General features: G+C 53.6%; 1 protein-coding gene across 1 annotated transcript; it reads left to right on the plus strand.

The window, feature by feature from the left end:
- Positions 1–252: 252 nt before the first annotated feature.
- Positions 253–21,588, plus strand: MELTF (melanotransferrin). Its single transcript, XM_083504113.1, has 16 exons — positions 253–1,582; positions 4,548–4,702; positions 6,456–6,555; positions 7,093–7,275; positions 7,959–8,115; positions 9,936–10,003; positions 10,434–10,624; positions 10,882–11,062; positions 11,923–12,074; positions 13,927–14,023; positions 14,891–15,085; positions 15,807–15,963; positions 16,384–16,451; positions 16,532–16,719; positions 19,350–19,545; positions 20,700–21,588. The coding sequence occupies exons 1-16, from the start codon at positions 1,534–1,536 to the stop codon at positions 20,768–20,770; spliced, it is 2,208 nt and encodes a 735-aa protein (XP_083360239.1). The 5' UTR covers positions 253–1,533; the 3' UTR covers positions 20,771–21,588.
- The last annotated feature ends 1,120 nt before the right edge of the window (positions 21,589–22,708 follow it).

Consider the following 22,708-nt stretch of genomic DNA (forward strand, 5'->3'; position numbering starts at 1 on the left):
TGCGACTTGGTCCCAGTGCCAGAGTGCAGATTAGGGTCCCTGTTGGCCTTCAGCAACTGCTCCCTCAGGCAGGATTCTGAAATTCCAGAAGCCCAGAGGACTTTTGAGCTACTGACTCTTTTATCTCCCTGCCCTTGTATCCCAGCATAGCCAGTGTGTGCCCTCTGACCCCCCCTCCCTCTGCCTGTTGCCTTCATGCCTGGTCCTCCCCCCAGGAGCTCCATCTGCACCCCCTTCTGTAACACACACACACACACACACACTTTTGGCTCAACCCCCTTGTCTCATCCCCACCCGAAACCTGTTGAAGAATGTGTCGCTCGCCAGGACACATCCTGTCCCTGCCACCCTGACTGCTGCTATTGTATTTACCTTTTAAGAATATCTCATACATACACATTCCAGTTTCAAAATAACCCCCAAGGTTGCCAACCACCCAAAATCAAAAGCAATTCAGATTCAGAGTAAAATACTAAAAGCAAGGGTGAAAGTCAAAGTTCTACTTTGTAGGTGGGAAGAGTGAGATTCACAAACACAGCATGAGCAACTCAGGAGTAGAGCCAGCAGTGCAGTGCAGCAGCAAAAAAGTCTGATGCAGTTCCAGGTTGCATTAATGGATGTGTAGTCTCCTGACTGTAAGAAGGCATGTGGTGCCATTTGTTCATTTTGATTAGACGTCACCTAGATTGTCTGATTCTGAACACAGAAGTTTAAGAAGAGTGTCAACAGTCTGGAAGGTGTGGCGAGAAGTGTCCTCTGAAGAATGTCCTCTGAGGAATTGGGGGGGGGGAGATGGTTAAGAGCACCATGAAAGGCTTGTTTCATTTTGCCCAGAGGGCAGGATCTGGGCCATCAGGTTCACACCACAAGGAACAGAATTAGGCATCACAAAGACCTTCATGCTGGTTCCAGCTGTGAGGCAGACTCTGTCTCAGAAGGTGATGGACTTCTTCACTGGAGGCTTTTAAGCAGCAGAGGCGGGGTGGGGGGGGGATCCCCCACCTATCTGGGATCTTGTGGTAGAGGAGATTCCTGCTCCCATCTGTTGAACTTCCTTCCTCTTCTCTTGTTCTGCGCACTTTCCCAGCTGCTGAACCTGCCATAATTTCCTCCAAGCAGAGGCTGGCTTTCCGTCTGGGACCCCCGGTAGCTGCTGCCTCTCCCGCCTGCTGCTTTTCTGTCTGCGTCTGCTGCAGAAGAGGAGGCTGCCCAGGGGTCCCAGGAGCCCCTCCTGCCCTTGCTGGTCCACTAGGCTGCAGCAGCTTCCAGGATATGCCTTTGCACGGGCTGTTAATCGGCTAAGCCACTAGGTGGTAGTGAAGCAATGGTAAGCTCTCTTGTCCCCTGACTGCCAGGTCTGGGGGGGGGGGGGGCGTTCCTTGAAGGCAGTCATTCACCTTGCCAGATCCAAAGTCTCCCCCCCTCCCCCTGGAGGTGGGGACATGCAGGGTGGCATCGCCTGCCTCCTTTTCCAGAGAGGACTCCAAGAGAGAAGGCTGAGCAGCCGCTTCCAGAGAGCTCCCTTCCTCCACCATGAAGAGCGCCGCCCGTCCTTCTGCCCTTCTGCTCTGCTTTCAAGCTGGTAGGCTGAAACTCTCTTCTCTGTTGAGGGTCAGATTCCATGGAGAAGGAAGTTTCTTCTTGGGAATTCTCAAGGTGGGGGGAAGGGCCTGGGCCAGAAGACACCCCCCCCTTTCATGGTGGGTTTAGGCACCCCATGGCTTTTTAGGGCTGGTTGCCACTCTTGGGGTTTCCACAGCCTCTCTCTAGCTTAAGCATGGCCCAATTCCTAGCCACGACCGGGCAGTTGGGAGGGAGCAGCCCCAGAGATTCTGGCCCAGCAGGATCAGACCCCAGCGAGGGAACAGGCCCTTCTGGCTGATGCACAGATCCAAACAGGGTGACCCAAGTGTTCATTTGGCAGGAATACCAATAGGAATACCAACTCATGTACTCTCTCGTGAAGCAAGGGCCCGATCCCACTCTTCCTTGGCAGAGCACCCTGTCAGGGTCAAGAGTCTTATTTCCCCCTTCTGGTTCAGCCGTGGGAGTCTCGGAGCGGGGCCTGTCCAAAGAGCAAAGGACCCGCTAGGGCAGTGGCTGCTGTTCTTTCTGCTTTGGGGTAGACTTTGGCTTCCAGGAGCTTGTCCGTTTAAAACCAGCTCTCTCAGGAAATGAGGAAATGGTTGTCCCACATCACCCATTTTCTTGGCAGGCCGGGGGGGGGGGCAGAGATGGCCAGAAACCCCCACAGGCCCCCAGCCCAAATAAATGGCCTTTGCAGTTCCAGCCAGTCCTACAGCTGCAAAGCCGCTGACAGGAACCTGTTCTTTTTGCTTTATGCACAGTTGGTTGATCTTTAAATAATTTTTGTAACAATACATATAATGAACCCAAACACTAAGAGCTAAGAAACAAAATAGCAGCAGCTGAATTCATAATACCATTAAGGAGACCAGACATGTAATCAAAGGAAAGAGTGAAAAAGGAGTGAAGAAGAAGAAGAGAGAAGGCATCCAAAGGGGATGTGGATTCTGGCAGAGCCCACACGGACTGTTCACGCAAACCGTCCCAAAGAGGAGTCCCAGATCTGAGACATTTTGTTTTCTGTATGCTGCCGGACAAAGGAGCCCTTCCCTAGGTGTCCAGGGAAGAGAGGCCCTCTGGCCAAGAAGAGTGATTGGGGCAGCTGCTCAGTCCTGCCAGGTCAGCCACGCAGGTCCAGCTCCGCTGTCCCTCTAGCAAATCCCAGGGCAGTGGCGTACAATGGGCGCAGCGTGGACCCCTGGAGACTTCAGAAATGTTTCTAGGATCAGGCTAATATGGGGAAGGGCGCCTGTGGGGCAAGGCCAGGCAGGGCGTTGAGTGCTGATCCTACTCATCACTCTGGGCAGCTGCCATGCACTTTGGACAGAGGCAGCTGGCGTCCAGGATGCCTGGAAAACAAGCTTAGGGAGGGTAAGACGCAGGTTGAGGTCCAAGGAGGCCTTGCAGCTGTCAGGGTGGATTGCCATTGCCTTGTGTGCAGTTCTCTGTTCCAGTCCTCCATAAGGCCACCCATATTGACCATCCCCTCATTCAGCAGAGTCTTACAAGAGCAAATTGTGGTTTGGGGAATTGTACTGAACTACAAGATTCTGCTACAAGCTTTGAGTTTCAGAAGCACTTGAGGCTGCTGGGCCATAGACAGAGACCAGGAGGTGCCATGCGTTCAGCCATCCTGCTGAAGGCAGCAGCAAAAACTGATATTTCAGGAGGGGAAAAGGCAAGAAGGTCCGTCCCCTCTTTGCCCATCCATGGCAGAAAGGCCCCAGGCCACCCAGCTCTTCTCCAGCAACTGTGGGGCCCCAGTTTTAATACTGCTGATGGGAATGTTGTTTGTGGAAATACGGCGGCAGTCTGAGCTGTAGTTCTCCACACAATGCTGAGTTGGGAGAAATGAGCCACTTTGAATCTTGCCAGGGAAAAAGCCAGGAGATATTATGTATGTAGAAACTAAATGATTTGGCTTTGCTCAGTTTTGGTCCATTTGTGCAAGGACCAGGTGGCCTCAGCTTTTGTCTTCTCTGCAAAGATGGGACAGAAAGATACAGAAACGGAGCGACCTGCAAACACCACTTTGGCCAAATTCCTATCATCATTTTTACCATCATCAAGAGAACCTGAAGAAATGTTGCTGGTCATTTTCTCTTGCTGGACAACTGAATACGACCTGGGATTTGCCACATCAGGAGGAAAGATGGAGGCTTAACAAGTGACCATGGGTGGTAAATTGCCACCCATATTCACCACATGAAATTGACTGAGGAAGCCATTTCAGAAGCAAAGGGTGGGAGTGGGTCTGTGCCCCCCAGGGTCTGGGCCCCCCAGGGTCCTGCTCCACCCCTCTGCCCCCAGGTGACACGGGCCAAGCTGAACAGTAGGCCCTGCTTGGCTCCTGTCTCACGGGGTCCCTGTGTCTGGGATAAAAGATCCCTTCTGGGGAGGCCCAGCACAGCCCCTCGTGGCCAGATGGACAAGTGGAAATGACACCCTTCGAGACAGAGAAGCGCGTTCCTGCAGGAGAAGGCTGTCCGTGGCTTCCGGCCCCGATGGCTGGGTTCTCTCTTCCCTGTGGGAGGCCTTGTGCCTTTGGATGTCAGCTGCTGAAGACAGCAAGAGGGCGGCAGCCCTGCCTAGGGAAGCTTTTAACTCTTGATGTTTTATCCTGTTTTAATATTCTGTTGGAAGCCGCCCAGAGTGGCTGGGGAAACCCAGCAAGATAGGCGGAGTAAAATTATTATTATTATTATTATTATTATTATTATTATTATTATTATTATTATAGTACTGCCCTTTTGCTCCGGTCCTACAGGAGGGCTGCACTTTGGGACCCTCCCTGAGCTGGACTAGGAGGGGCCTCCTGCTGCTGCTGCTGCTGCTGCTGCTGCTGGGCTCTTCTGAGGGGTCCCTGAGTATTTCCAGAGCAGCGATCCCCAGGGACACAAACCAGTTGCTCATCCCCAGCAGTTCCTCCCTGTCTCACTTGGCACGTGTGTGCTTTTCAGTCTTTGCCTTGGACCAGCTGAATTGGTGCACAGTCTCTGACAAAGAGCTTGCCAAGTGCAGCGACATGAGCAAAGCCTTCTTCAGGGCCAACATTCGACCCCTGCTGTCTTGTGTGAGAGGTGTCTCAGCCAGCGACTGCATATCAATGATCAATGTAAGTCTAACTTGCTTGGGTCTGGGTTGGGGAGGGGAGGAAACATTTCTGGCTATGACTGGATGGAAGTTCTGGCCCTGCCTGTCCCCTCGGGTGTAGAGTCTCTTCTTTCTCAGGCAGTAAAAAGATAAAGGACCCCTGGACGGTTAAGTCCAGTCAAAGGTGACCAGGGTTGCGGCACTCATCTTACTTTCAGGCCAAGGGAGCTGGTGTCTGTCCACAGACAGCTTTCCAGGTCATGTGGGCAGCTGAACTATACCACTTCTGGCACAACGGGACACCATGATGGAAACCAGAGCACACAGAAATGCCATTTACCTTCCCACCACAGCAGTACCTATTTATCTACTTGCACTGGCGTGCTTTCAAACTGCTAGGTTGGCAGGAGGTGGGACAGAGCAATGGGAGCTCACCCCGTCACAGGGATTTGAACCGCCAACCTTCCGATTGGCAAACCCAAGAGGCTCAATGGTTTAGACCATAGCAGTACCATCCTGTGGATGTGTTAGGAATTGCTGGGGACCACAGCAAGAGGTGCTGCTGGGCTTGTGTCCTGAGCACTCAGCGGCTGCCCCTGCTTCCCCTTCCGACAACCTGCTGCCAGCTGGGCTGCACTTTGCTGATGCTGTCAGAGAGAGAGACAGGAAGGTTGGGAGATGGGCTTGCCCAGCCGTTGTGAAGGAGAAAGTGGCAAGCGGCGGGCTTCTTCCTCCCTGCTGCTTCTCTTAATTGCCAGGCAGGCAGGTGTGCAGAGCACAGGGTGAGGCCTTTGCCTCTGTTTCTTCCTCCAGTCTCATGTTTTGAATCCTTGTTTCTTCTGCTCCCCCTTGGTCACCTCCTTCCGGCACATCAGCAAGGCCAGGCTAGGCTGGTGGCTTGGCTGTGCTGAAACTTTCCTGTGGTATTCACCCTGTTGTTAAATGGCTGACTATGAGGTGGGCAGGATCTGGGATCAGCCACCAGGAGGAAGGCAGCTCCTTCTGGCCAGGAACTGAACTTTGCTAGCCAGGGCTGTTGTGCAGATGTGTGAGATATGGGCAGACATATCTTGCTGCCTGTGACGTACCTTCCTTGGGGGTTCCTTGGGGGTTATAGCTCAAGGCGGTGAAACCCCATTGTGGATGTGGAAAGGTCAGTCTCCTGTTTGAGAGGCTCTCTGTATCCCACTGGGCTGAGCCTGTGACTGACAGCACGATGATGGGGTGGGGGGTTGCATCCAGATGTCGTCATCCTGGCAGTTGGGCAGTTCAAGGTGGAACTCTGCATGAGACAGAAGGAAAACCCTAGAGAGCTGCAGGATTGGCAGACCAAGTGTTGCTACTTGAGAGCAGGATTCCCCAGAGAGCCTGCTGAGCTGAGGGAATGTTTAGCCCAGGGAAAATGGGGGGCATTTCCATTGGTTCTCTTTTGCTATTTGTCTCCAAAGGGAAACACGCTGCACCTCTTTTTCTTAAAAATCCATATTTTTTCCACTTTAGTAAACTCTTTTCTTGTTTCATGACCACTATGTGGTCTCAGCTTATTTTTAACTCTCTCTCTACCTTCACACTACCTTCAGAGGCTTCAATGAGACCCCAGGGAAACTTGGGGGCTGGTGGCTACGAAGAAGCCTGGTGGAAATGGCTACCCTCTTACCAAATTCTTGAAGGAGGGAGGCTGGGCAGAGGGGTCTCTTGGCATGAGCCTGCAACTCCCTTCCCTCCTAAGGAGCTGCCAAGCAGGTACCTAAAATGCCCTCCCATTTCCTTGACAGGCAAGTGTGGCGGATGTGGCAGCCGTGGATGGCGGCACCATTTATCAGGCTGGAAAGGAATACAACCTGAAGCCAGTGGTGGGAGAAGCCTATGGCCAAGGTAAGTGAGTTGTTGCCAGCATCCGTCCCTCTGTTCAGGCAGGAGCCAGCAGCTGCTCCACTTGTGTGCCACAAATGCCTTGTCTGCTGATAACACATGGGTGCTGGGGGGAAGATCAGTGCCACATAATCTGCATGCACAGCCAGCTTCCTTGCATCCAGCCTCACACCACCCGCGTGGAAAGAGAAGCACTGGTGTTTTCATTTTGTGTGGAGGAACTCAGTGGAGAAAGTGACTTGGCCAGTTCAGTCCAGCAAGGCCAGCACTGGGAGGCAGGATCTCTCTGAGCCAAATCCAGTTCACTCACTGCCACCTAGGCAACGGCTCTTCCCAGTTGCAGCAGCAATTGATTCCCGCAGGCGAAGTCAAGCACTGAGCACGGTTCAAATGTGGGGAACAGCCAAGTGACTGTGTGCATGAAAACCCATGCTGACTGGACAGGGCTCCAGTGGCATCCAGGGTGCCATCCTGCTGAGGCCCTGGAGGTCCAAGGCCTTCCTCAGACTGACAGGCCCCCTTCCCACCACCCCTGTGCAGATGTTGGCACATCCTACTACGCAGTGGCTGTTGTGAGAGCAAACTCCAGCTTGACCATCGACAGCTTGCTGAGGACCAAGTCGTGCCACACGGGCATCAACAGGACAGCCGGCTGGAACGTCCCCATTGGCTTTCTTCGTGACAGCGGCCGGATGCCGGTGATGGGCTGCGAGGTAGCTGCAGGTGAGGCCTGCCTGCAAAGGGCTGGTTGAGGACGTGCCACCAGCTTCTGAATTGCAGAGAGTCAAACTGCTCCTCTGAGCAGTTGCGCAGATGTCCGTACATTTATGCAATATTCTGGACTGGGATTGTGGTTGGGTTGCAGCTGGCACAGGAACACCCCCATGTCCTGCCAAAGGAGGTTTTTGTGTGCAGAATTTGACCATGTTCTCTGCAACTGCCAAGTCCAGAGCCTTGCTTTGCTTTGCAAAAGTCCCAGAGAGGGAGGGTTCTCTTCCCACCCCACAGTTTGTGTGTGTGTGTGTGTGTTGGGGTCGGGAAGGCACACAGCATCACCTGCAGAGCCCTGAACATGCTGGGTCCTGAGGTACTCAGTTGCACACACACACAGAAGAGGACTCTCACTCCCCAGCATTGGTTTGTGCTCAGCACAGAGGGAAAGGGGGGTTGTGTGTGCATGTGGGGCTTTGTGGCTCCTTGGCTGGCTGTGAGCTGCACAGGTGTGTCCCTTGAGCTGGGCCAGAGGGAGGGCTGTCCCTCCCTGTCTTCAGAGCTCCTTCCAGCCTTGACCTGAGCCCAGCAAGGCTGCTTCTCCAGCTGCTTTCTCCCCTGGGGCCAGGAGTGGCAGTGGGGGCTGCTCTGGCCTGGCTTGTGGGTCCAGCCCCTCACTCCTCCTTCTCTTCCAGCCGTGGGCAACTATTTCAGTGCCAGCTGTGTCCCTGGAGCCAGTGGAAACGGCTACCCAGCTAACCTCTGTGCGCTCTGCAGAGGAGACGGGACCGGCCGGGGGAAATGTGAGCTGAGCCCCAACGAGGAATATTACGACTATATGGGCGCCTTCAGGTACCTTTGGGCGACAAGAGAGTGGGCCCATTTCCCTGGAAATCTATGAATGCTGAGGAATAAAGAAAGCTTGGCTTATTATATGACATGGAAGTAACAGAATATATCAATGCTGCTTCAGGCAGCAACACTACAACTGAAGCAGGCAGCAAACCCTACCCTGCGCTAAAGTGGCAATCATTCAGGTTGTTACGGAAAAATCTAGGTGCGAGGCTGCTCAGTCCCCCAGCTGGTCGGGCAAAGCTGGCAGGTCCCTGCGGAATAAAGGAAGGAGTCCAGCCACCAACCAGAGGAAATAGCTGTAGACCAAAGTTTATTGCGCAATAGGTTCAAAGAGGACATTTGACCCCTGAGGATGGGGTGACAAGGACTTTTAAAACTTTCCCACCATATCCCAGAATACAGTTCACACAGCATCATTGATACATCACTGACATGTCACAAAAGGGGAGGGGTAGACAGGGGTTACACTAGTTTAACCTTGGCAAACATGTCCAGACAAGTCCTTGGTACAAGATTAGCATAAGCAGACATGGCAGGGCAAGACTCGGGTATAAAATTAGCATAGGCAAACACCTCCAAAGTCCCACCACCCAAAGTACAATAGAACTTCCTTTGCATGTCTGGCCCCTTGGCAAGTTTGGTGATGGGATTAGGCTTTCCTTGGCCAACAATCAGCTCAGCAATTGTCACCTCTGGGCACTTCTTGGAGTCCTTTTTCAAGGGGAAAATAGCTTTGGAATGGAGGAACCTGGCAAGGGAGTTGATTTTATATTATTTTAAAAGCTAGGTACTGTATTTTTTGCTCTATAGGACACACTTTTTCCCCTCCAAAAATTGAGGGGAAATGTGTGTGCATCCTGTGGAGCGAATGCAGGCTCCTTGGCTTCAGCGATAGCAATGCTAAGCCTCCGAAGCGCAGAGGGAGTGCTCCCTCCGTGCTCCAAAGCCTTTGCGTTGCTTTCGCTGAAGCCTGGAGAGCGAGAGGGGTCGGTGTGCACACAGGGATAGCCGCATGCAGCCCCTCCGGCAGGGAGAGGCTGCACGGGGCTAAAGAGGAAGCCAAAACAGTGAGTGGGATCCATCCCGCTGGCTGCCTTGGCTTGTGCCATAGCCGCGCGCAACCCCTCTGGAAGGGAGAGGCTGCACGGGGCTATGGCTTCTTTAGCCCTGCACAGCCTCTCCCGGCAGGGAGAGGTTGCATGCAGCCTGTACGCTGCTCTTTGGGGCTGGGGGGAATAAGATTTTTTTTCTTGATTTCCCCCCTAAGAACTAGGTGCGCCCTATGGTCCGGTGCATCCTATGGAGCAATAAATACGGTAACTTCCCTGAGCGGTCAAGTTGAAAGGATACATTCAGGCATAATATTTGTAACATTTAACTTTAAAGATGTGCACCCCCCCCCTGTTATTTCCGTAACAAGGTGTTGATTAATTTTTAATGCTGGCTCTTCAATGTCTTCCAGGACATGTCTTTGAGATCAGACTAGTACCAGGGTCAAGAAAGTTCATAATGGGGATATCCTGCCATATTCAGTTATGCCAGCCTTCCAACTCATGTCCTGATGATCTACAGTAATAAACCATAGGACAAGCTCAGGTTGACCCTCCCCTATGCACTCTGCTCCCCTGCAAATGGGCGTCTCTGACTTCTTGCCCCACTTGTTTAGGGCTGAGGCAGTGGGGCAGGCAGAGGCGGAGGCAGGCTTGGGGCAGGATCCTCACTCAGGGTCCTCCTGGGAGCAGCGGCCAAAAGCTTCTCACCACGCTGTGCTTCTGCAGCCGTTGTGGGGCCTTGACTGTGCCTCGGTTTCCCCTCAGGTGCCTGGTGGACGGAGCAGGGGAGGTGGCCTTTGTGAAGCACAGCACAGTCGCCGAAGCCACCGAGGGTGAGTCAGCCTGTGCAGCTTCTGCCAGGGGGAGCCGGTGGCCTCTTGGGTGAAGATTCAGGCATGTGCCAGGTGCTGGGAGAGGGACCGAGGAGGGGGCACTAACTCCCTTTCCAGAAGTTGAATTCTTCTTTCATCAACATTGGATTTATGGGTCAGGAGGGAGTTATTCCCTCTGCTTCTCTAGGTGAGAAGGGAAACCTCACCTGGGGAAGGCACAAGGGCCTTTCTGCTAATGGTTCTCCTGGGGCAGTTTTTAAAATAAATGGAACGCAAAGGCATGAAGCAAGAACAGTGACAAAACTGCTCAGCTTGGCACAGTTTCCTGTGGTCTCCCTTTCAGTGGTGCCCGTGGGAGTCCTGGTTTGCAGGGAGGGGAGCTGTCCCCGGCCTATGTGGGTCACTGCCTGTGCTCTGCTCTGCCTTCCAGGCCAAGCTGCCCCCTCGTGGATCCCGCCGGGGCTTCAGGCCATGGACTTCCAGCTCCTTTGCCGGGATGGCAGCAGAGCGGCCGTGACGGAGTGGAGGTCCTGCCACTTGGCCCGTGTCCCTGCGCACGCCGTGGTGGCCAGGGAGGACGCGAATGCGAGCCTCATCTTCCAGCTGCTCAGCCAGGGGCAGGTGGGTCCCTCTGGCTCCCCGGCCCCCTCCCCGGCCTCTGCTTCAGCTGCTGGCCTGACTGGAGATGAGGGGTGCCCACCCCACCCCCACAGCCTGCTGCATCTCCCCAGTGTCCCCTGCTCTGCAGAGATGGAGAGGAAGGCGGGATGCTGAGCTTCTCTGGGCTCTTCTCCCTCAATTGCAGACTTGGGGGAGATTGCGCTGTTGAGAAGAGCCAAGTTTCCTAACCGGGACTTCCTTTTCTGTCATTGTTGCAGAAAAGGTTTAACACCGAAGGTGCTGATTTCCAGATGTTTGACTCTTCAGCCTATGATGGAAAGAATCTTCTCTTCAAAGACTCCACCATGGAGCTGGTTCCCATTGTGGGGCAGTCCTACCAGGCCTGGCTGGGGGAAGAGTACATGCATGTCGTGCGAGGACTGGACTGTGACCCTACAAGTATGGGGCATCTGGGGGTTGTCTCTCTAAGGAAGAGCGGTGGCTCCTTTATCTCAGAATCAGCCCCTGGGTGGAGGGGAGGCCCTGGGGTGGGAGAGAAAGAGCCACAAGGGCTGGGCAGAGGGTCAGCAATGGGGCGGGGCAGGCAAACTAGCCTGGGTGTCTGTGGTCAAGGAGGCTTCGTGGTGAGAGCTGCCTCCTGTGAGAGGGAGTTCCACAGGGGAATTCTGTGCTGCCTGAAGAAGGCCTTCCTCTTATCTGTCCAGAGCCTTCCAATGTTCAGCTTCAGGCTGGGTCCACCAGTTCTGGTGTGAGGAGAGAAGGAGGAAACTTTCTCTCTCTCTCCACTTTCTCAATGCCAGGCAGAATTTTATAAACTTCTATCATGCTGCCTCTTCCTTGCCTCTGGGACTTTTTAGAGAAGTCCCCAGCACTGCAATCTTCCCTCGTAAGGGAGCGGCGGCACTCCTCTGACCGTTTTGGTGGTGCTTTCCTGAACCTTTCCCGCCCAAGGTCCATGTGCTCCAGGGCCTTGATCTGTTTCCAGATGCTCTGACCCCCCACATTCTGCTCTCCTTAACCTGTGGCCCTCCAGGTGTTTCTGATGAGTGTTAGAGTCCCACAACATCTCACCTGCCGGATGGCAGCCTTTCTGAGAAGAGTGCACTTGCAGCTTGGAGCTCTTTTCCCCCTCATGGCAGGCACCAAGTTTCTTCTCAGTGTCTTTCCACAAGGACCCCCAGGATCTCAGTCATGCCACCCTCAGCATGGGATTTGCTGACCCGTTTCTTGCTTGCCTGGGAGCTGGGCCTGCCGTGGGCCTGCCATGTTCTCAGCCGCTCTTTTTTCTGGGGCTACAGGGCTGCCTCCCTTCCTGCGCTGGTGCGTCTTGTCTACAGAGGAGATCTGGAAATGCAGCCAGATGGCCACGGCCTTCAAGGACAAGCAGCTGAAGCCGGAGCTGCAGTGTGTTTCGGCAGAGAGTCCTGAGCAGTGCATGGAGCGCATCCAGGTGTGGTGCCCAGCGTGATGGGTTAGCCTGGGGGCTGCTGCTGCCCTCTCCTGGCAGGGCCCAGGGGCACCTGGCCAGACCTCAGGTGGCCATCAGGGAGATGGGGAGGGGTCTCATCCCAGGGTCCTTGCCAGGCAGGCAGCAGGCTGTTGGACTAGGCTGCATGAGAATACCTGGCGTGGGGTGGTAGTGTTCTATTGTATCTCTTTTTTCTATTTTCATCCTGCTTTCCAGGCAAACATTGTCTCCCAAAGCCGCTCAGGGCAAATGAAAGGCGGGTGGAGAGACAGACAGATGGAATAAAAGAGAGAGGCACTGCCCCAAGGAGAGAAAAGGCAGGAGGGAGAAGTGGGGTGCCGGGGGCTGGGAAATGGTCAGAAGGGGACGGGCAGCAGCTCAGGGCTCTGCATGCAGCTTCCGTCCCGGAGGGCAACTCCAGGTGGGGCTGTGGGAGGGCCTCGCCCCAAATCCCGGGAGAGCCGTGTCTGCCATTCAGGGGAAGGGGAGGCAGCTGCCCAGAATCCTCTGCCAGGATCCTTCTGCTCTTCTCTCCCTGTGGCCCTGGCTGGGCAGGGGAGCTGCAACGGCCCCCTCTTCCTGCCCTTGGTGATGGATGGGGCTTAATCCCCCCCCCCCAGGACCGGAGCAACTGGCCATGGGAGCCAAGTGTTTCTTCTGGCCATGGGGGGCAGGCAGGGGGAGCCAGCTCCTGGCAGCTGCTCCTTCCTGTTCTCCACATCCAAATAGGCGCCTGGACACAGCAGAATTGGTGCCTTGGCTGAGAGAGTTTGCAGCGGCCCTGAAGCACCGGGCGCCAGTTGGGGCAGTGGGGGCCTTTCTTCTTCTCCCTGCTCCTCTTCCATTGGGGGTTGGCGTCATTTGGACGCACAGCCTCCCAAACACATCCCTCCAGGTGCAAATGCCTCTCACCTGACCAGGAGCACCAGAGCTACTAGAGAAAGACATGCTGGCCCTTTGCTTTATTCATTCAAAATAATAACCAGCAGCTAAATAACGACGTTAAAAAAAAATCACAATTTTTTTTTATTGTCAGAACCAATAAAAGACGTTGGGTCAAAACAGCAGATGAAGCCCAGAGCGTCACCATCCATGAATCCCAGGGTGGAGGTCTGGGGGGGGGGGTGTCATTGGCGTCCAGAGAAGAGCCTTTGGCTAGTCTTGCCTTCACAGCCTGGCAGAGCTGCATGGGCACCGAGGTGGTCCTTTGGGCACTGAGAATCCTAGAATTGTAGGGACCCCTGAGGGTCCTCTAGTCCACCCCCTTCAGTGCAGGAATCTCAGCTCAGAGCTTCCACAACTGATGGCCATCCAACCTCTGCTCAAAACACTACCTTCTGAGGAAGTCCACCGTCCACCGCTGAACGGCTCTTTGCCCTCTTGAAGCTCTTCCCAGCATGTGCCATGTGATTTCCGACTGGGACTCTGGAATTCATGGCTTGCGCTCAGGGAGCCCTCCTTAGCCCAAGGGCAGTGGAGATGGAGTGAAGCCGAGGGATGTGAGCATCTGGGCATGGACTAAGCCAAAGCAAAGCTATCAGGCAGCCATGCCCAGATGGGTTAGAGGGCAGGATGGGTGTCACGTATCTGGTGGGGAACAGACCACCAGGCCACAGGAGGGCTTGCTGCACTGGCTTCTCCTTGCCACCTCCTGCTGGCCCCCCCTTTGGGTCTCAGCCTGCCCCTCTGCATCCATTTCCTTCTGTGGCCTGTGAGCAAGACAGTGCAGATGGGGGCCATTTGGGGACAGGCATTGGGGCAGGCAGGCACCTCCGCTCCCCCCCCCCCACGTGACTCAGCCAGGTCTTAAAAGGATGTTTTGATTTCCTTTCAGAAGAGAGACATTGACGTTGTGTCTCTGGCCGGAGAGGATATTTACACGGCCGGGGAGACCTACGGCTTGGTGCCGGCTGCTGGCGAGCATTACGCAGGTGAGGAGGCTGGCAGGACTGAAGGCCTCTTGTGTGCAAGCTGCTTTGTGGCCGACGGGCTGGCGACTCAGTTCCCACAAACGTGGCCACCGCCCAGCTGGGCACCACAGAGCTGAACCAAGGGATTCTCTAGGGACCTTTCCAGGCCTCCAGGAGGAGCCCCCAAGCGCAAAGGTCCGTGGGGCAATTGGTGATTGGCAGTGAAGACATAAAGAGCCTGGAGGTCTCAGATTTCTGGCTCAGACTGCGCTCAGCTGCTGATCTTCAAGGAGGCAGGAGACCCACCGCACTCCTTTCCCCCTTGCTCTCTTGCCCCGTGGGGCTCACAAGCCGAGGGCTTCCTTCCGGCCGTTGTGCTGGGGCTGGGCTCCCCTGAGGACAGTTGTGGGCAACCTGTCAGGTTCCTGGGTCACGCTGGCCCCAGAAGGTTTGGCCAGGGAGGACAAGAAAGGAGTCCTTCAAGAGCTGGGGGGGGCACACGTTGCCCACCTGTAACCCCGACTGGGGCAGGGGCTTGCCTTGCCAGTCTCGTACTGTGCCTTGGAGGGGCACTTTGGCTGCCAGTCTTTGCCCAGCTCTTCCTCTTTCCTCTAAGACAACAGTCATTGAACAAGGAGGACCCAAGGAGGGAAGCATGTGTGTCTCGGGGGGGGGGGTGACCCTCCGCTGTGTAAACAGAAATGACCCCTGTGCCTCTATGGTGCCCCTTGTCTTTCCTGACCCCTTCATTTCAAGCTCTTGTCCAAAATGCTGCTCTTTTTTAGAGATCCCCTTTTAAACAGCTAAAGGAGGGGGCAGAGGGGGCTCAGGGTTTCAGGGGGCAGAGGGGGCTCAGGGTTTCTTTTGTGCTTCCCGCCCCCCCCCCAGATGAGGACACCACCAGCACCTACTACGCAGTGGCCCTTGTGAGGCGGGTGGCTGATGACGCCTTCACCATCTACGAGCTGCAAGGAAGGAAGTCCTGCCACGCAGGTTATGGGACAATGGCTGGGTGGAAGATGCCCATTGGCCTCTTGCTGAAGAAGGGGTTCATTCGTCCTCGGGACTGCAACATCCCCAAAGGTAGGGGGCAGGAGGGGGCTGCTGTTTGGGACTCTGGGTTGACCCTTTGGGGCCAAAGGAGACATGGAGGGCATATACAGGCCTCTGCTGGAGAGAGAGAGAGAGAAGGGGGAGCAAAGGGTGGAGGGGCCCTTGACCCCCTTCTCCCCCTGCCTTTCTCCCAGCTCCGGCATGTGGCTGCCCCCCCGGGGGGGGGTCATGGGATGACCACCACCAGGCCAGGTAAGGCAGGTGCTGAGGCCTCCTCTGGCCCAACAGAGGACGCCACCTGATACTGAAGCAGGCCAGTGATCCCCACCCCTCAGTCTTGCCTGTGCTGAACAGAACTCGCCCTCTGGAGTCTCACAGCATCGTAGAGTTGGAAGGGACCCCTGGGGTCATCTAGTCCACTCCTGGTCTCAGGCAGGGAGTCTTCTCTGGCGCTGCCTGGGGTTGCGCCGGGGACCTTCTGCATGCCTAGCAGGGACTCTGCCCTTGAGCTGTGGCCCACCAGTCTCTCAGGTGAGTCAGAGTTTGGCTTAGGAGAACTTTGGCCCAAAGCTCTGCCCTCATCCTGGTTCATCTGGGACCCGATGAAGCCTCATGCATCCAGGCAGGGCCGGGCCCCTTCCAAGTCCCTCATTCCGAGTGCCCAGCTGTTCTTGGGGCCCCTCCTGGCCTTGCTGAACCGCACCCTCATGGGCTCATGCCCGGCTTCGCCCTCCTCCTCCTCTCGTTCCAGCGGTGAGCACCTTCTTCTCTGGCAGCTGCGTTCCTGGGGCCCCGGGAGACGGCTACCTGGGCAGCCTGTGTGAGCTCTGCATTGGGGACCTCAGTGGCAAATTCAAGTGCAATGCCAGCAGCCAAGAACGTTACTATGGCCACGCTGGAGCCTTCAGGTAACGGGGACTGGCAGGGGGGGGTGCCAGCTGGCCTGAGCCTCAAGTGCCTGGCAGGAGAGAGGAGGGGGTCTTTCCTCTTGCTTGCCACCCGGAAGGCTCCGGGGAGAGACTCTTGGGGTGTGAGCATGGGGCATTCCCTGAGACAGAGCAGCACATGTGTTGTCCAAGTCAGATGGCACTGATTGCAGCAGGGAAGGAGGGTGTTTTCAGTACAGAAAAGGGGGGGGGTGTACGTGGTTCCTCTCAGCCCACAACCACCAAACCAACCATGGAAGCTGTTCACATCAGCCAAAGCTCCTGGCTGCCGCTGGCCATTCCACCTGCGGCGGGGGGGGGGGTCTCCATGCCTTGCTTTGCTGCTGCTGGAGCTCCTTCTGCCACCTGCTTCCCAGGTCAACCTCTTGGTGTTCTTTGCAGGTGTTTAGCTGAGGGTAAAGGCGATGTGGCCTTTGTCAAGCACTCCACAGTCTTTGAAAACACAGATGGTAGGTTGCCCACTCCTGTCTTTTATGATCCCTCCCTCCCTCTCCTTGAAGCCACTCTCTGAGCACTCTTGTCCTTCCAGGGAACAACATGGGCTCCTGGGCCTCCCAGCTGCGCTCGGGGGATTTCCAGCTCTTGTGCCCAAATGGTGCCCGTGCGGAAGTTAGCCAGTTTGCCCACTGTCATTGGGGACAGGTGCCCGCCCACGCCATCATGGTCCACCCAGACACAAACGCTTTGGCTGTTTTTGGACTTCTGAACATTGCACAGGTACCAGTTTATGGCTTAGAAGAGAGACAGCACAAGAGGGCACCATCGCCATCTTCATCCTCCGGAGGGCGCTCTTTTCTCCCACTGCTATGCTTCCTGTTGGGCCCCTGGGAGGTGGGCCCCCTTGGCCTGATCCAGCACTGCCAGGCACTCCTTCTGTCTGCATTTCCTCTGGTGATTCTGCCCTCAGAGGCCAGGCTGGCAGCAAGGAGCCTGGTGCTCTCAGGAGGGGCCCCGACACCCCTTGGCCCTCTGGCCCCTGGTGGGGATGCAGGATCAGACAGCGGAGGTCCCTGCTAGTTCTTGGATCCCTGTTTGGTTTCACATGGTTTAGGTAGTTTATTCTGCTGCTGGTTTATTTGAACTTGGGGCTTATCCACACTTCCCTTTCCTCCGCTCTTTGCAGGCATGGCCCACAATTTAATGCTCTGTGTCCAAACACCCCCCCCTTTTGATCTACAGCCTCCCCACCCCACTCTTTACAGCTCAATTGGAGCAAACGGCAATCCAAAGAAAACCCCAACTGACATTTGCTCTGACTGAGCACTAAAGAGTGGGTTTTCGTGGGGAAAGTTCTGAGGCAAAATAAATGCTCCAACACAGAGTGTTAAAGCCCTTAGTGTGGTCGCTGTGTTGAGCTGCTCTGTTTCTGCTCACTCCCCTTGTGGGTCAGGATCAAACAAAAAGGCAGGGTGTAAATGAAGCCCCCTTCCACCATCCACCCTTCCTGCTCCTGAGATTTGTGGGCTTGGTTCTGATGCACTTTCTCAACCCTGTTTCCAACAATGGACCCTCATAGGAAACTCTCCACCCCTCCCACCCCACTTGGCACCACAGAGTTGGAAGGGACCTCAAGGGTTATCTAGTCCAACCACCTGGCAGTGCAGGAAATCCAAGACTACATCATCCCTGCTAGGTAGGCCATCCCAGTCTGTGCTTAACTTCTGGATGCAAGTGAACAAGAAATGAGAATAGGATCAACATGGTCACAGCAGGATTGTGGAACAGCCGAGCAGCGGTATTTCTCAGTAGCCAGGCTTGGCTTTTGCTACGACTTTTTTCATAAGCTTCAAGCGTGGAAATAGTAAATGGGCATCTAGGTGCCGTCAGCATGAAATGAAAATAAAATAAAATCAGGAAAAGGTTTCAGTAATGGAGGAGAAGGGGCAGATGAATGATGGGGGGGGGGGATGAACAATGCAAAGGTTGTTGCTGAAAGATTTAGAGCGGAGTTGCTGGTTATGTTTAAACTTTCATGGAAAAATCCAAGGAATCAAAGCACTGCAGCGTCACCCATCCCTGGCAGCCCAGCAGACTCAGCCTCCTCCTTGAGTAAATATTTATAGCAGCACTGCAGGCTGTGAGTGGGAAGGATTCTTGGTCTGGAGCTGGCCCAGGAGCCTCCAGGCGAGTGAGGACTAACCTGTGATTCAGGAGTACAGATTAGGTTCATCTGTGATGCTACAAAGCAAAACGCTAGTAAAACTATCCATTTATATTTCCAGCACTAATGGAATGTTTGAAAAGTATAAATTGTCTCATTCAAAAATATGATCCCAAGAATATGATCTGAACCTCTCTGGGGTTTTTTTACATGAAATTTCAAAAGACTTTAAAATGCAGACAACAAAAAGGAATGAACACAACACTTGATAAGATCACAAAAAGGAATCCCACTAAAAGTCGAAACAAAATAAAAATTCCTTCCAGTAGCACCTTAGAGACCAACTAGTTTGTTATTGGTATGGCTTTTGTATGCATGCACAGGAAAGCCATACCAATAACACTTAGTTGGTCTCTAAGGTGCTACTGGAAGGAATTTATTCTATTTTGTTTTGACTATGGCAGACCAACACGGCTACGTACCTGTAACCCACTAAAAGTGTTAGTTGCTTACCTGAGCAGTTCCTGGTTGGCACACAAATTTTCACTGGGTCCTCCATTAGGGTTCAGGAAGAAGAAGAAGAAGAAGAAGAAGAAGAAGAAGAAGAAGAAGAAGAAGAAGAAGAAGAAGAAGAATTTATGCCCCGCCCACCCAGCTGGGTTTCCCCAGCCACTCTGTGTGGCTCCAAACAGATTAAAAACAGAAAAAACACCAAACATTAAAAAGTTCCCTAAACGGCCAGTGATAAAAACAACACTCAAGATTATAATAGAAAGCAATTTATTGGTGTACAAAGCTTCACTGAAAGCATGCTCTCTTCTCAGAAGATAATGGTATTTTGAAGTTAGAGGAAAACAAAACAAAGCAATGCAGCATAGTATTTTTTAGAACCGTATCATTTTAAAATGGCGTAAGCCTAGCACTACAATGGCAGTGACAGAGCAACCAGCCAGTGTTTGCTGAAGGTCAGAGCTCCCCAATTTCTTCTAGTCCATCTAGTTGTGAAGCATAATTTCTAAGCATATTCACCTTTTGGAATCAAGTTAATAGTGAGCCAAACAAGGCAACCCAGTGTAGCGAACTTCTTGCTTCTCCCCGCTCTGGTGCTGGGAATCACAAGGTGCTGGGAACCCCCCCTGCCTGCTCTCTGCAAACTCTGGCAGGCAGCAGCTCCTCAGCCCCCCCCCCCCGCTCCAAAAGGAGAGGTGCTCCTGGGTGTAACCAGGGACCTCTGCTTGGCTTTCAGGACTTCTTTGGCGACCACAATGAAAATGGATTCCAAATGTTCAACTCTGCAGCCTTCAAAGGGAAAGATTTGATCTTCAGGGACTCCACCGTTGCCATTGTGCCAGTTGGGGCGAGGAGGACGGCCATCTCCTGGCTGGGGGAGCCATTTGTGGAGGCCCTGCAGGGCCTGAGGGCTTCCCAGTGCTCTGGTGCAGGTGAGAAGCCCCATGGACTCCCCCCCCCCGCCCTCTCCTGTCCCTGCAGCAGGGAGAAGTGACCCATGGACTATATCCAGCATGCCCAGTGTCTTTGTGTGGGTCACATCAGCATACTAGTTTATTATATGACAGTTCCATTTCTGTCATTCCAATAATTGACAAAACAGGCCTGTCTCTCAACACTGTATGTCACAGCCTCCCTGCTCTCCATTGAATCAGTTCAGTCGATTTGTCCATTTCTGCCATTTCTAAGTATAGTATCATTACTTTCATTCAACGTATATCTCCCAAAGGAGCCTGGGGTGCAAAAACACCATTGAAACAATGTCCTTTTAAAAGCCTATGTGAATTTTTGTTAATGAATGTGTCTGGCTACTCCTGAGGGTCCCTGGAGGGGAGGGATCCCTGATCCTGGGCTGTGAGGGGAGAGGGAGCAATCCATATCCCAGTCCTAGCACTGAGCTGAGAGGAAAGAGACTGCTCCCCCCTCACCAATCTGGGGAAGGAGTGAGGGGAGGATAGGCATCCTTGTCCCTGCATATATCTGGGCCTCAAAGGTTCTGTGGAACACAGTGATCCTCACGCCTTCTGTGTAGCATAGAAGTTGGTTTGCTTTTAAAATATTTTTAATTAATTTTTCACAAAGAAAAAAAACTTTACAAATTTTAACATAAACCTTAATTAACTTCATCAATTGACTTGGAAGTTTATAAACTTATGCATGGCATGGGGAAGGCAGATAGAGGAAAGCTTTTTGCCCTCTCTCCCAACACTGAAACTTGTGGACATCCAATGAAACTGAGTGTTGGAAGATTCAGGACAAAGAAAAGAAAATCCTTCTTCACACAGCTTAGTTAAACTCTGGAACTCCCTCCCACTGGAGGCAGTGATGTCCACCAACCTGGATGGCTTTAAAAGAGGATTCGACAAATTCCTGGAGGGTCAGGGGCTCCTTGCCCTGATGGCTCTGCTCTACCTCCACTGTGGGAAGCAGCTTGCCTCTGAATCTCAGCTGTCGGGAATCCCAAATGCAACTCGTGCTGCTCCATGCAGGTCCTGCTTCTGGGCTTCCTACCAGCTTCCAGTTGGCCAATGGGAGAGCAGGTTGTGGGTCCTGCAGGCCCTTCTAATATCCTTATGTTACATTCCAGCTTTGTCAGTGAATGTCTTCCTCCTGCTGCTGATGACAAGTCTTGGTCTTGCTGGATTCTGCTGCCCGTGATCCATTGGCTGAATGCCAACATGCCAGGAGGCAAAAGGCCGCTGCAACATGGACCACCACCACAAAGTCAACAAACCAATCGAATCAGCTGGCCTGATCCATCTGGAAGAGGTGGAGCGTGCTGGGCCTTCCTTTTTCCTCAGACCACAAACGATGGTTGCTAAAGCATTTCCATTGTGGTGGGAAGAAGCCTGGCCTCTCCAGGGCTCCCGCACTAGCCTTCCTTTCTCCTTCTCTGGCACAGTCCTGGGGGGGGGGGGGCTCAGAAGCTTTTGCTTACCATTTTGGTTAATTATCATGTCGTTCAGAACTGACAAACTGGTTATTCATAACCGAGATTTGTTTGAAACAAGTTAACTCCAAGTGATGGCTTATGAAGCAGACTTGTTTCAACAATGCAAATTTTAAAATAGCCACATCCTTAACTGTGCTTAAGTAAAAGGAGCAAAAGCTTCCAGTTTGCTCCTCACAAGCTTGGAGTAGGTGAGCTGGGGGACGGACGGACTTGTCCCTTCCCTCCAAGACTAGCCAGGCTTCCTTGTGATGTCTGACTGCAGCCCCTTTTGGGAGGCTTGGCTCTGCATCCAGAGATCCAGAAATGACTCTCTCTCTCCCCCCCCCCTTGTCTGCCTGCAGTTATGGCCCTGGGCTCAGGTGTGCTGGGAGGAGGCAAGCAGCTGCTGGTCTGCCTGCTGATTGCTTGAAGAGCGTCACTGTGTCCATCTTTTTATACTAACTAGACTAAGACTAACACAATTACTGTATTTATTAACTCCCTTGAGAGTCCCGCTATGAATAAAAAAGCAGGCTATAAACAGGAGAGAGAGGTGATGGCAAGGAAGGCATTTTCCAGCCCTGCCTATCTTGGCTATATGTTGCAGCACCTAGAAATCCAAGGCCAAAGAGCCTTCCATAAGCAACAAAAGGGCACAACCTCTTAGTAAATGCCTTGCAGTAGCTATCGTGAAGGGAGACAAAGTTAAGTAACTGCAGTTTCCAGGATTTTGCCACAACAATAACAGCAAACCTTAGTAACATGAGATGTCAGCCATACCTGCCATGGTTTCTGGGGCTGGAAAAACTCACCTGGGCGCAGATGAACAGTCTGAGAAGGAATATACCAGCCAACAGTAAGCATGCAGAGAACCCTCCCCAATGCTTTGGATGAAGCCACCTCAGCTTCACCAGACCTGCCTCGATTGGGCAGTTGTCCACTGGAAACGACGACAATCCCTAGTTGTCCAAAGCCAGCTCTGAAAAGGTCGAAATAAAGCATAATCTCCAGTCTGGGGCAGGTGCAGATAATCTGGATCCGAGGGTTGTCCTTCTGCCACAGACTCTAACTGCACACCCCAACATCTCCGTGTGATGGGAATAGACACCTGTACCACAATTTCTTCTCTCTGCTGATCAGCACAGGCCTCTGTCCTCCATTGCACCTGTTCCCAAGTGCTGGTTGTTATGAGCTCCAGCATGTTTTGAGGGGTGGAAATGGAAGGCTTGGCCTCCCACTGGACACATCATTCAGTGCAAAGGAAACTGATGGATGTCACATCAAGTGTGTGTGTGTGTGAGAGTGTCGGGCTAGGGGTTACTGAGAGAGGAGACCAGTGCCGGTCAGTATCTCAGCACCTTACAGTTGAGGAATGGCTGACTCCCCCCCAGCAATTCCCTGAGCTGCTCTGCGGGAACTTTCCCATCTCGGCAGAGGGTGGTCTTCGTTGCTTTGCAAAGTGTGCAACCTGCCCAACGCCGTGCAAGTCTTGAAGCACCACCGGAGCAGAGGGCCTTCTGCCGCGGCCTTTTTCTCGGAGCCTCAGGCAAGGAAAGTGAATTGTGGGCCCAGAGCGACGCCTCTGCTGCTGCGGGGCCAGAGGAGAGATCCCCGCTTGTTCGGAGGAGGGAGGCCTCGGACTCTGGCGCGGGGAGAGCCGCCCT

This window comes from Podarcis liolepis (assembly GCF_965112155.1).
Source record: "Podarcis liolepis genome assembly, chromosome: 5".
Taxonomy (NCBI): domain Eukaryota; kingdom Metazoa; phylum Chordata; class Lepidosauria; order Squamata; family Lacertidae; genus Podarcis; species Podarcis liolepis.

Bases quoted from the DNA above. Each gene is read 5' to 3' on its own strand.
- MELTF (XM_083504113.1), top strand. From the start codon at position 1,534: ATGAAGAGCGCCGCCCGTCCTTCTGCCCTTCTGCTCTGCTTTCAAGCT. The intron at 11,063-11,922 runs GTATGGGGCATC...CTGGGGCTACAG, and splicing joins ACTGGACTGTGACCCTACAA to GGCTGCCTCCCTTCCTGCGC. The intron at 19,546-20,699 runs GTGAGAAGCCCC...GTTACATTCCAG, and splicing joins TTCCCAGTGCTCTGGTGCAG to CTTTGTCAGTGAATGTCTTC.